This window comes from Macrobrachium rosenbergii, chromosome 21 (assembly GCF_040412425.1).
Source record: "Macrobrachium rosenbergii isolate ZJJX-2024 chromosome 21, ASM4041242v1, whole genome shotgun sequence".
NCBI lineage: Eukaryota > Metazoa > Arthropoda > Malacostraca > Decapoda > Palaemonidae > Macrobrachium > Macrobrachium rosenbergii.
The window spans coordinates 59,178,045-59,192,143 of NC_089761.1; the positions used below are offsets into that span (position 1 = coordinate 59,178,045).

Consider the following 14,099-nt stretch of genomic DNA (forward strand, 5'->3'; position numbering starts at 1 on the left):
AATTCATGGTAGCGCTTCTACTGTTTTCGTCTAGGTGACTAGCCCCGCCCACTTTCGGGGAAGAATAGGTACAACAAAGCTGAAGAGCTCAATTCGTTTGTGCCCTATGCTCATGAGCGGGGAGGAGGGAGGGCTCCGATTCTGTAATTACTGTACTTGTTAAGTATATATGAAACTTAATTTTGTCATGAAAATAACATATCCATAAAAGTAACTTACCAAGTAATTACATAGCTGAATCCCACATTGACAGGAGGTGGGATACATGGACATACTCTACTCCAAAACATTCAGTAATGGTAATGAATTTGAAATAGAAAAGTAGCTAGCACTGATGAAATGCTTGTTGTATCCTTACCTGGTAAGTGAGCTACTGCAGGAAGATACTGCCCCTGGTTCTCTTCAAAAACAAAAAGAATAACAACGAATAACAAAGAATTAAGCAGAATGGCAGGCAGTAGAAGAGATGTGTCTGTCTCAGACTCAGTCTATAAGTAAAGAGAATGCGTACCATCTGGATGGGAGGGTTTCCTCCCCTTCCATAGGTAGCCAACTACCAATATCCACCTTGTTTTAAGTTAAATGGCTGGCTCCAGCTCGCGCTGAAAGTAAATCCCATGTGTAAAGACCAAGGGTTTGTATACATGTAGGAACAACAGTAGTTTACTTCAGCATATACAGTACCTTGTAAATCCAAACATATTCTAGATTTAAAACAATTCTGTACTACAAAGCATGAGTCAGCAGTACATACATATGAGCTTGTACGTAGAAGTTAGATCCTAAATCAACTTGAGTTCGTAGGCCCTCATTGCTCTCGGCCTGAATGATGCAGTTGATGGACTGTTTTAACTGTGAGTGATCAGCAATGTCTTGATACAGCTTATCACGTCTCTCAAGTTCTTCTCTGTTGAAAACATAAAAAAATTATATACATAAAATGAAAAATAAATTCTGCTACATATTGCATATGGTACATATCATAGGTTATAGCACAACAGAAATAAATGTTTAAATTTGCATTTTTCTCATGCATACAAACCAGGGGGTTTTATGTATTAGTATTCCTAAACATGTTCTGCAACCGGTTGTTAAAGCTTTGTAAAAAGTTGTTGAATGGTGGTAGAAGGGAAAGTGGGGGAAGAGCCCCACCCCTGCCACCACTGAACGCTTTTTCTTTAGCATCAGGGACTACTTGGGGTGGATGAGGTGGGATTATGACAAAAGGCCCTGGTTTGTATACTTAGGAAACACATTTTACTTTACAAATTTATTTGTTCCCATGTAGAAGAATCACTCCTTATGTCTCAACTGAATTGCAAGTTGACTCTCCACCTGGACAGTAAGCAGGGGAGTGAGGACTTCTGTTACCATTAATTCCATAAGAGGCTAACCCTGCCCAATACAAGTGATGGATTCAGATTATCGCTCTACCATTCACCCTCCATGTTAAAAGGGAGAGACCTTATTCTCTATCTTCTTCTTCCTAGCAAACCTCACCCAGCTCAGATGCCCAAACATGGCACTCGGAACACAGACTATTTTGGTTGCACTCGTGCTTCCTGCGCAAGGTACAGATGGTGTGAGGATCCTCCTCCATAGAGGAAAGGAACTTGTTGTAAGGCCTATACTTACCTAGGCAGTGCCTTAATACCCGAGGTTACTTTGTAAGGGAGGTGGAAGGTGGCAATGACTGAGGGGCTGGGCTCATTGTTTTCATTATTCAACAAATCAGCAAAAACAATCATACAAGAAACACTCAGAGAATACTCAAAAAGTTTCATAGAAAGTACATGGCAAAGTCAGGCAGAGTCTAAGAGATGTCAAAACATGATGGTGGTTGGAAGCAAAGTGGAGTGCATACCGACATGTGAGTGGGGCTTACCCCTAGCTGTCAAGAGTTTATGACCTTGTCTGAAAGTTAAGTGGGCGTTCCATCTCACTTTCACAGTCTAAATCCTGTGTAAAGAATAAAGGTTTGTATCTGTGTAGGAACACATGAGCTTGTTCACATGGCACCAGTCAAAATAGTGTCAGATGTTTAACAAAGTCCTGCAAAAATGAAATACAATACATGAATTACATCTGTTTTTACATTAAGCTAGGGAACTGATGAATACGTATTTGGAAACAGCAAACTAGCTTGTTAATATGAGGTAAGTTTACATTCAAAAGTTATGCAAAGTAACTAAAACAAGTAAACAACTAAGCTCTACAACTACTTGGCTACTCAACTACTTGGTCACTCCTTAGTCTCAGTTTAATTTGCTTGAGGTGTGCTGCCATAATTGTTTTGTTCTTTTGTCATCCTTTTATACATTTTTTCTTTTTTAGTTAAATGCCACTGTTTCATCCATTATTTTAAAATACAGTACTTAACTGTTTTAAGATTTAAGTTTCACCTCGAATGAATACTTAGTTGTTTCCCTTATAGTACAGTATAATGTTTTAAGTAAGAGTACTGTATATTTGTTCTCTCATTTGAAATTTTGTTTTCTATAAAGCTTATGCACTGATATAGATTTCCCTTGTATTTTAACTGTTTTTGAACTACAGTATAATAAACCGTTTTACAATGGAATTTTATAATTTTTAAAAATGAGTTCATACTCGCATAGTTTTTATTTTTATCCGTCCTTTCTAATACAATACCCTTTTCTACAATTATTTATCTGGACCATACTAACAAGTGGCCACTTGAACTTCTTATGAATCACCCTATTTTGTTATTGAGGTTGGTGGGGGGATGTTCCATGAAACTTTACATGGTACACTAAATCCAAGCATTCCATTTATACATAGACCCAAATGATTAACTATTCATTTTATCTCTCGAATTTCTCATGAATTAACACACACCCAAATTTCTACTTGTAACAATTTCTGCCTCAGGCTCATATAGCTGGTGGCCAAAAATCCAGAGCAAATCAGCTGGTGCCCAAAGAACCATGTCAAATGTTAAGATAATTATTGATAATGTCTTTACTTTGTTCATAATTATCTAGTTATTATAGTTCTGTCTTTTTTTTACCATTTCAGACTGTCTTGGAAGGAACTATCCCCTGCTGTCTCTAATGGCCCAGTTCAGTGATCTGCTTCCTATATTGGAATGCCTTGTCATCACCGCATTCCCCATATGCTGGTGGAGCCCGTTTACTTAAGCCTTGCTTTGATATCAATGAACGTTCAACACATCTGCACAACAGTAAACCCAAAATGCATTATATTTTGTATTAATATAATGGAAAGTTTCACTAGCATTTGTAAACCTGGTTTTAGATGTTATGGCACATCATGATTTGATATCAACAAATGTGTTCGTGAACTTGTTATGAACTGATGAGTACCAGATTGTGTTGCACTAGATACTTGTAAAACAACTGTAAACTTGTTTAGTTCCTGGGTTGCACTGGATATTTGTAAAGCAATTGGAGACTACATAAATCTACATTCCGCAAATATCCACTGGTGCTGCACTAGGACACTGTATCAGCCAAGACTGAAATAAAGGCTTTGAAAATAATAATTGGAATTAGAATTTACAGAATGAATTTCAGAGGCTGAAGGCAGCCAATGAGTGAGTGTGTGAAGTTTATTTTTTGTATTACAGCTGTACTGTGTCAGACCAAACTTAGAAATCTTCTGGTTAAATAAATTATAAGTAAAAAATTGTCCCTCTGTATCAAAGAAAATTACACAAATAAAGCCCCTTTATTTACATACACTCAAAGCCATTGCTTTAAGATAAGAAAAGTCAACTTTCAGTAGGAAAACTGCTTGTTAGAGTTTGGGGAACAAGTACCTCATGCCAATAAACTTCATCAAGGAAAGGAGAAAGCTAGCAAAAAGACAGTCTTGGATGTAAGAGCTCAGTCTGGGGCCTCCCTCCAAAATCATTCAAAGCCTGAGTTTGGCTGTGGAGGACAAAAATGACATTTTTATAAAAAAATTAAGTTTTATATATACTTACCAAGTAATTACTTAGCTAAGAGTTTCTAACTTGACAGCAGCTTCAATTTTAAAATTCATGGTAGCGATAGTCTTTTGTTTATGTAGGTGGCTAACCCAGCCCACTTTCAGGGTGAGAGAGAGAGAGAGAGAAACAACTAAGCCAAGAGCTTCACTTTTGTTTATACTCTAAAGTCCATGTGAGGGGAAGAGGGCGGGCTCCATTCGTAATTACTGGGTAAATACTGTATATATAAAACTTTATTTTATTATGAAAACAAGTAACTTACCCAATAATTACTCAGCTGAATCCACACTGAAGGAGAGGGAATTCATGGACATCTTGTACTCTAAACATTAATAATGATAATGAAATGAGAACAGAATAAATAGGCTTAGCATTGAAACAATGCTTGTTGTTTCTTACCTGGTGAGAGAGCTGCGCAGGTAGATACTGCCTCTGGTTGGTGCTCATCTCAACCGAGTAGCAGGATGGCGGTATAGCCAGGGTCGCCTCTACTGAAGTGAGTGATTTCGTAGCGGAGGTGTACTCCGGTCGCTAATGAAGTATGAAGTAAAATTTGCAATGAAGGAATCTCCGATCGTTAACAAAGCTGACAATTATATGCCCCTGCCCAGGGTGCAGTACAGTACAATAAAAAACAAAATCAGAGGAATAGTCACCTACACCACAAATAAAAAGCACATTTATAAATAAACCACCACCCTACACAGAAAAAACTGGTGGGGGCTCTAGGTACCTTGTACCCTCCAGGCTCCCCATGAACTCAACACCTTGTCAAGGCGGAGAAAAAGTGGAAGTGTTGCTTCCTACGTTCCCTTCCTGAACACCACGCCTGCCACGGACAATGGTCCAAGTGTACTGCAGTCTTCGTAAGTTGTCTCCACATCTCACAAATAATGCATAGCAAAAACAGACTTACATTTCCAGAATGTAGTCCGTAAGATCGAAGTGAGAGAAAGATTGTGCTTAAAAACAACTGATGTAGCCACTGCTCTCATATCGCGCACTCTAACTTTTAGCACAGGCAGAATATTCACTTCAATTTGAGCGTGCGCTTCAAGAATCAGGTCTCTTACGAAAAAAGGAAGAGCATTTTTAGACATAGGCCTGGAAGGGTTCTTAACTGAACACCAAAGATTCCTTGCTGGGCATCTAATCTTCTGTCCTCTTGATGTAATATGTAAGTGCTCTTACTGGGAACAGACTTCTCTCCTCTTCCTCTGGACCCAGGATGTTCAATAAACCTTTAATAGCAAAAGAACGAGGCCATGGTTGTCAAGGGTTCTTGTTTTTTGCCAAGAAGCCAAGGGTAAGGGAACAGACAAGTTCACTCACTTTTCGCAGTAGCTAGAGCAACCAGAAAAATAGCCTTCTTAGCAAGATCCCAATGATGATGAATTCATGTGTACGAATTATAAGTCAAACAGCCACTTGAAAGCTATGTCTAATGACCAAGGGCATACCTCCTTGTTAACCTTGGTCATGTCTAAAGACTCTATAAGATCTAAGAGATCCTGGTTGGAAGAAATGTCTAAACCTCTGTGTCTAAAGATTGAGCTAAGCATAGCTCTACTGTATATCCTTTTATTGTAGATGAAGAAAGGTCCCTGGTGGATCTCAAGTAAAGAAGAAAGTCTGCTACTTGAGTTATAGTGGTTTCAGAAGAAGAGATGTTATTCTTCTTACACCAAAGTCTAAACACTGCCCACTTTGCCTGGTAGACTTTGTTAGTAGAATGTCGTATACATTTAGAAATAATTTCTGCCGCAGCTCTTGAAAAGCCTTTCGCTCACAAGAGTCCAGGGACAGTTGAAACCCTGTCAGGGCCAGAGTGGATGCATGCTGATAAAATTTCCTGTAATAGGGTTGTCTGAGTAGACTTGGGATTGCTGGAAGAAGGTGTGGGGAGTTTACCAGCAGCTCGAGAAGCTCCGGGAACCATTCTTTCTTCAGCCAGAAGGGAGCTATCAATGTCATCCTGGGGATTTGCTGTGATTAAAGCTTCTTCAGTACCTCCCTCACCATCCTGAACGGAAGGAAGGCATAAACATCCAGGCCAGACCAATTTTGTATCATTGCATTGGTCGCCCAGGCTCAAGGGTCCAGAAAAGGTGAGCAGAACAGGGGGAGACAGTGGTTTCTGGGAGTCACAAAAAAATCCACCATCGATTCTCCCCACAACTTCCACAGGTCAGAGCATACCCGCAGTCCAGGATCTGCTTTGTCGGGAGAATTTGCTTGCGACGACTCAGTTCATCCACCAAAGATGTTGCACTTCCCCTGAATTAACTGTTAACAGCTAGGTCCGGTTCTGATCTATCCAAAGTAGGAGACTCCTGGCTGTCTTGTAAAGGGAGAATGAGTGAGTCCCCCCTGGAGTCTTATATTAGCTAAGGCTGTTGTGTAGTCCACATGAACCATAACTACTTTGTTGTGTACTTCTCTTGCAAAATGTTGCAGTCCCAAATGGATCACTTTTAGTTCCTTGATGTTTACGTGAAGATTTTTCTCCTGTTGGGACCAAACTCCCAAAACTTCTTTTCCCTCCAGGAGAGCTCCCCAACATAGGTCCAACACGTTGGAGAAGAAGTCTAGGTCGGGGTTCACTACTGAAAGATGCTTTCCCCCCGAAAGTCTGCTTACGGAGTTCCACCAATAGAAGTCCTCCTTTATCTCTTGCGTTATATGGGAATGCACAAGTCCTGATTTATCTTGCAATCCCAACTGACTCTTAAAAAGAATTGCAGAGGCCTCATATGCAGCCTTCCCAATCGCACAAACAGTTCGATCGAGAACAGAGTGCCCAGGAGACTCATCCACTGAGTGACTGAACACTTCTGCAAGGAAAGAAAAAGGTTGACTTTCTTTAGACAGGCCTCTATTCTTTTGGGGGAAGGAGAACACTGAAAATTCTGAGCTGATCTTCATCCCCAAATATAGAATCTGTTGAGAGGGAGTCAGTTCGGATTTCTGAAGGTTCAACAGCAAACCCAGATCCTGAGTCAAAAGCAAAGTCCTTTGAAGGTCCTCCATGCATCTCTCTCTTGTGGGTGAACAAATCAACCAATTGTCCAGGTATAGGGAAATATTCAATCCCAGCAGATGAAGCCAATTGGCTAATGGGGCAAGAACTCGGGTGAACACCTGTGGTGCTTTTGACAGGCCGAAACATAGCACTCGAAACTGGAATGCTCAATTTCCAAAAATGAATCTCAGATACTTGCTAAATGGGAATGTGGAAGTAAGCATCTCTCATATCGAGAGATATCATCCAGTCCCCTCAACGAATGGATGACAGGACAGACTGAACTGTTTCCATGTGAAACTTCGTTTTTGCTGCATAAAAGTTCAGCGCACTCACATCGAGTACCAGTCTCCATCCTCCCGTGGCTTTTGGCACTAAAAAAAGCCTGTTGTAAAAGCCCTTGGACTCTATATTCTCCACCACTTCTATCGCCTTCTTCTTGAGGAGAGACGGCACTTCTCCCGAGAAGGCTAAATACTTAGTTGATCCTACGGAGTAAGCCGCCAATTTGATGGGAGAGCTGGATAAGGGAGGTTCTCTTTGAAGGGGATAAAATACCCTTCCCTTAATACTTCTATCACCCACTGACCTGCCCCTTTCATTCTCCAACTTTCCCAAAAAATTTGGAGTCTGGCTCCAACGGGCACATGAAAGACTGAAAACCCACTTGCGGGTTGTAGGTTTGGTTGTAGGTCTCTCAGCCGTACACGGGGTAAAACGTACAGAAGCTCATGGTCTTGACTATGATCTCTGCCTGCCGCCTCGGAAGGGTTGAGGCTGAAGAGGAGAAGATGACTCGAAAGGGGAGGCGTTCCACTCTCTCGGATGCCTCGTAGATTGCGAGAGAAGGTCCTGTGTTGACTTCTTATGAAGGTGAGAAGCCACTTCTCCTACTGTTGCTTGCGGGAAAAGATGCGTACTATCCAAGGGCGAGAAGAGAAGAGCTGATTTATGCGACGGAGCGACGCCCTTGGATACAAACTAAATACAGAGTTCTCTCTTTTTCAAAATCCCCATAGCATAAAGGGAAGAAAAAAAAAAAAAAAAAAACATTTCTAATCGCTTTATCGGCGCAGGAGAGGACACTCCTCCAACCAGCAGCGAGATCCAAATCTATGATCTTCTTTGCCAAGGTCCCAATGGACCAATCCAGAGAACTAAAAACTTCAAACACTTTGAACATGTTCTTGAGTAAATAGTCAATCTCCAATACAGAGAACATAGTCTTTGCTGAAGCAAAAGCCGACCTACGGGCCGAAGCAACGAGACCAAAGAAGTCCCCCTGGGAGGAGGTAGCCACTCCTAAGGAGGGGGCCTCTCCGGTCACATATGACCTATATCTCCTGGCCGAAAACAGGAAGGCAGAATACTAAAGCATGCCTTGCCCTGGCGTCTTTTCTCCAAAAGCCAGAGATCCACTTCTCCCATAGCCTTCTTAGACGAAGAAGATAAAACCACTTTAGGAAGTCTAGATGAATCGCCGGGTAGGTCACTAATCATAAATGAGGAAGCCGAGGAAGAAGGGGCTGCCAGAGTGAAGAAATCTGGAAAATTATCCAGTAAATAATTCAGTAAGGCAGCATAGGCCAACAGGGTGAGTCCTGTCCTGAATCTTCCTCTTCCGATGAGACCGGGAACAGTGAGGGATCTTCAGGCGCTACTGAGGAAGAAGTCGACTTCTTAAGAATATCCCAAATATTGTCTAAGTGCTTCTGCAGCGGTGCCAAGGAAGGGTCCAAATAGGGAGTTGATGATGCAGGAGTCGAATGAAGAGACAAAGAAAACGGGCGTTTCGATGAAGAAGCCAGCAAAACAAGAGTGGACACCAAACAATCGGGCGCTCAACCATGGGAGAGTGATGTGTGTGTGCTACTGGGCGCTCGGCTGCCAATGAGTACTCAGCCACCAAAGAGAGCTCGGCTGCCAATGAACACTCAGCCACCAAAGAGAGCTCGGCTGCCAAAATGGTGCCCTTGATCCCAGACGGGCACTCGAAAGATGAACGTGGACTATCACGAGAAGATTCCCAATTGGCTGAAGAACTGGTCCTTTTGCTGGACAAGGATGATGGTCTGGGAGCTACTGGCTGAGAAAAACCTTCAGGACTATCCCATTTGCTGCACGACGGCTGCGGACTACCAAATCGTTCCCTCAACCTCTTGCCGTATGACCAAGGGGACTGGTCACTGAGAGGCGCGCGTCTTTTAAACAGACGAGATTCGTCTGAGGATCTCCAATGGTGCACACTGGGCACGCCTTTCCGATGGCTGCCTTTGGTCGACACCTGGGACAACACAGGTGTGACTGAGGGGGCGATTATCTGTGGGCAGATCCCACCGACCTCCCTTAGGCCTCCAGTATGCCTCCTCCCGGGGCTTGGGGAATATAGCAGTGACCTTTGCCTAGGAGCGTCTGTGGGATGGGTAGCCACCTCCACAAACACATCACTTGAACACTTTTCACTGAATTTGTCCACAAGGATACGCATCGAATCACCCAACTGTGAGCCACTGTGTAAATAAGTCTTTCTTTCATGATGCCATCTGGGACAGTCAATCAAGATATGTTTGATTGTTATTGGGATGTTACATCTTTCACAAGTTATTGGGTTTGTGTGCGGAGTTGTACTTAAATGAAATGTTTAAAGTACCAATGACGAATGAATTTGTTATTTTGAGGTATTGTTTGATGTATCCAATGAAGAATCCATTTGTTTTCTTTTGTTGAGTCAATTAAATGTTTGATGCATCAAGATATATATTTACTTTGCCTAAATATGTTTACATATAATTGCAACAAGTTTCTGTTCTAAAAAGAGTGTTAGACTGGGTTATAACACACCGAGACTTCAAGATATCTGTAGCAAAATATAAAGATGGCAACACTGACTTACTCAGTCAAATTGGCTGCGATGAGCGAGCTGTCAGAATCAGCTGATCACTGAGTGGCTGTTTATCTGGACATTTCACCTCCCCACTGCCATCATGCATATTTTATGGTGTCTTATGATTCACATAATCATACAGCATATTTATAGGTATGCAATCGACAGTATATAAGTTATTTTGAAACATGGGTTGTATTATTTGTTTTTTATTCAATTCATATATAACATAACATAATGCCCTGAATTAACGAATTGTTTACATTCGACAATAATTTTGTTTCTTTGGCTTCGATTTCCTGTAATATATACAAATTCTTTTTTCCTACTCTGAATGACATTTTAATTCTATGAAAGAATTTCTAACTCTAGTTCTCCAATAATTAACATTTCACATAGGAAATGGAAAGAGGATTATATCATATCAAAATATTTTCTATGAAAATACGGATAAGGAATCCAAGTAATGAAGTGGGCGGGCCATCACCGCCAACTTAGCGTGTGGCAAGTATAGTGACATATATAGCAAGGTCATCTACAAATAAAGATCCCTTTACTGGAGGTGAGACGCATTCAACAATGCTGTTTATAGCCACAGCAAATAAGGTGACACTCAACACACTGCCTTGTGGGACACCTTCCTCCAGCTCAAAAGCATTAGACAAGGTATTTCCAATTCTAACTAATATACCTGTCAGTCAGAAATGACCTGATGAAATTTAACATATTACAGTACCTTGTATTCCCACATCATGAAGCCGCTTAACAATACCAAAACGCCAAGTCATGTAATAGGCTTTTTCGAGATCGAAGAAGACTCCAATAGACTGACTGCGTTTTGAGAAACCTCGCTGAATTTGGGATGATAGTCTTAGTAGTGGGTCCAGAGTGGAATGATTTCTCCTAAAGCCAAATTGGACACATGATGATAAACCATTTTTCTCTAGATGCCACATTAGTCTAGAATTAACCATTTCTCAAACAATGTGCACACACAACTTGTAAGAGATATTGGCTGATAGCTTGTAGGAAGATGTGGATCTTTCAATGGTTTCTTAATGGGGACAACAACTGCAATCTTCCAAGAAGGGGGAAGAATACCAGTTTCCCATATTTTGATAAGATTTTAAGATGAGGTTTAGCTGATTCTGGAAGATTTTTGAGCATGCTATAAAGAATGTTATCATTCCCAGGGGATGTCGATTCAGATGATGATACAGCATCCCTTAATTCCCTTAAAGTTAACTTGGCATTATAAGACTCACCATTTCCAGAATTTAAATTAAGGGGAATAGTTGAATTCCTAGTATTCTGGAACCTAATTGAATAGTTCCTAGAACTTTACATTTCAGAGAAATGTTCTCCCAGTTTTTCAGCAACTTCATCAGGCTTGGTGACAAGGCCTCCATTGATTTTCAGACAAGGCATTGGCGATGGAACATATTTGCCACTTAGTTTTCTTATCTTTTTTCAGATTAACCTGCTTGGGGTCTTAAAATTTATGCCATTTATATAAAAAAGGCAGGGTTCTCTTTTTACTTTTTAAAAATATTTTCTCCGTTTTGCCATAGCTCATTGGTAAGTAGATTTTGCTGTTGCAGATTGACTGGAATTGTAATGCCTGTGATATTTCCTGGTAATTTTCCTCAAATTGCCACAGGTTTTATCCCACCATGGAACAGCAGGTCTGCATGGTTTTCCTTTGGTCTTGGGTATTGAGTTTTCAACACTATTCAATACTACTGACGCAAAGTACTCATAAGCCTTTATACGGGATATTACTGAGGCACAGTACTCATAAGCCTTTATACGGGACTCGAAGGACTCAAATTCTTGGGATAGGTTAATACCCTCTTGAAATTTGACCCAATCTGCTTCCTTTTCCTTCCATTTTACAGGATAATTCGAAGGGACATTTCTCACAAACTTCAGATGAATGGGAAAGTGATCTATGCCATGTAGAAATTCATCTATAGACCAGTTAAAATCCAGATAGAGAGAACAAGAGCAAATATTTAAGTCTATAACAGATGAATCACCTGTATAGATATTAAAATATGTCATAGTACCACCATCAAAAAGTGTAAGATCATAATTAATAATTGTTAATAATAATTAACAATGTCATCAATGATCCTACCCTCTGTGTCTAAAAAATTACCACCTTAAAGTGGATTGTGAGAATTAAAATCACCATGTAGTAAAAAAAGGAGGAAGTTGATTAATTAAACCTTGAATGTCCCCAAGAGTGAATCTACACCTCTGGGGAAGGTAGAGAGCAGACTGTGATTTTATGGTGAAAAGTAGCCTGGATAATTGCTTGAAGCTGCGTGTTCAGGGGAGCAATAAAATGTTACTATGTTTTAGCAATAATTATTGCAACACCTCCATGGGCAGGGTCCCCATCAGTGGGGCTCATCTTATAGATCTCATAGTTTAGACCAGGACTGTATATTGTACTGCATCCCCAAATTTAATTTCTTGGAGACATACAACACCTGCGTTATGCTCATGCAGTAACACTTTTAGAATTTCTGAACGAGTCCTTAGTCCCTTACAATTCCATTGTAACATGTCCAGATTGAAATTTTAGTGCTAGGATCTGCCAAGGGCAATTCCACTGTAATCTATACTATTTCTTTAATTTATTTTCCTTATGGAACTTTACAGGGGTTTCTTTAGATTCTCTTGAAATATGTGGCTTCTAATTAGCTCCATTTTTTTTATTAGGTTTTTGATACAGAGCAGAGTGGACTTCAACTACTATTTTCTTATTATCCAAGGAACTTGATTCCTTGGCTGTTTCTGAGGCAGAAGCACCCTCATTGTTGGCCTCACTCTTGTTACACTTTTTATGGGGTTTGGAAATCTCCATACTTTGAGTGGGTGGAAGAGAGGATGAAGGAGTTGTTCTTGCAGAGATGAGAGAGATGGAGGGAAGGATTCATCAATTGGAGATGATTCTACTGTGTAAGTAGGCACACCTTCCTTAAAGAGGTGTGCTTCAACCCTAGCAGGCTGAACACCTAGGCCAGATGACGGGGTCTTGGTCTCAGGAGTTCTTACTTTTACAGCAGGTAAAGGTGCTACACTGTTGGCTTGAGTTCTTATAAGGGCTACGGAATTCAGAACCATAACATATGTCTTTGTCTGACCAATTACCGTATTTGCTGGCTTATAAGACGCATGTCTGCATAGGATGCACCCCAATTTCAGCAGGACATTGCGAAAAAAAAAATGTTTCCTAGCCTATGCTCATATGAATTTGGTAAGTAAAAACTGTAGTATTAGGTTATCATATGCATATTGTTTCTTACCAACAGAATCAACAAAAACATTAATAAAGAAGTTATTTGCCATATTTATATTTATCAAAATATGTATTATACAATCAGCCATTTACTACGATCGAATGTTTCGTTTGCTGCTGAAAGCTACCTCATAGGTTTACCAATAGACTGCAACACATTTTTCATTTATAAACATTGTTTCTTACCGGCAGAATCAACAAAAACATTAATAAAGATGGTACCTACGGTAATATATGTTATATATATCCATTATATATTATAAAAGTATGCAATCAAGCTCTGGAATTTACTACGTTCCATCACTGCAGCTGAAGTTTGTAGCGAACAGTGTAACGTTGCCTCTTGCTTCTTGTATCCATATTTGCTGGGGTAAAATCCAATAAATAAAAATGTTTCCTATGTAACGGCTCGAGTCTCGTAAGCAACTTATTCTTAAAAGAGAATGCTAGCAAGAGTTACGAAGTATAAACTCAACGAAGCCTTGTTATTATGCCTAAAGACAATGGTAGCAGGAATTGTCAGCCACCAATTGATCGCAGCCTTGTTGTTATGCGTAAAGAGAATGTTAGCAGGAATTGCCCACTACCAACTGAACGAAGCCTTGTTATCCGTAAAGCGCTCGAGATAATCACAATTTATTGAATAACAAGTTTTAGGCGATTATTCAATAGGTGGCAGCACACGTACTGTAAGTCTGTAAATGTGGAATGCGGCGATGCGCTGCAGACGACGATAATGATATTAAAAATTTTTATGAAAATATCGATAATAACAACGTAGATAATGATTATAATACTAGCATTAGTAATTGCGGTGATGGTAAGTGTGATAATGATAAATAATTATAATAAACTTTGGTTTTTAATAGGTTGTTAGGATAACACCGAATGTTAGGCTAGGCTACAA

The 14,099-nt window shown here is 40.3% G+C and overlaps 1 protein-coding gene across 1 annotated transcript in view; it reads right to left on the reverse strand.

The window, feature by feature from the left end:
- LOC136849512 (beta-1,4-galactosyltransferase 4-like) overlaps positions 1 to 14,099 on the reverse strand; it is a 227,239-nt gene that overhangs the window by 149,764 nt on the left and 63,376 nt on the right. Inside the window, exon 3 of the mRNA XM_067122856.1 lies at positions 755 to 907. Coding sequence (XP_066978957.1) covers positions 755 to 907 — 153 coding nt within the window. The remainder of the gene's footprint in view (positions 1 to 754; positions 908 to 14,099) is intronic.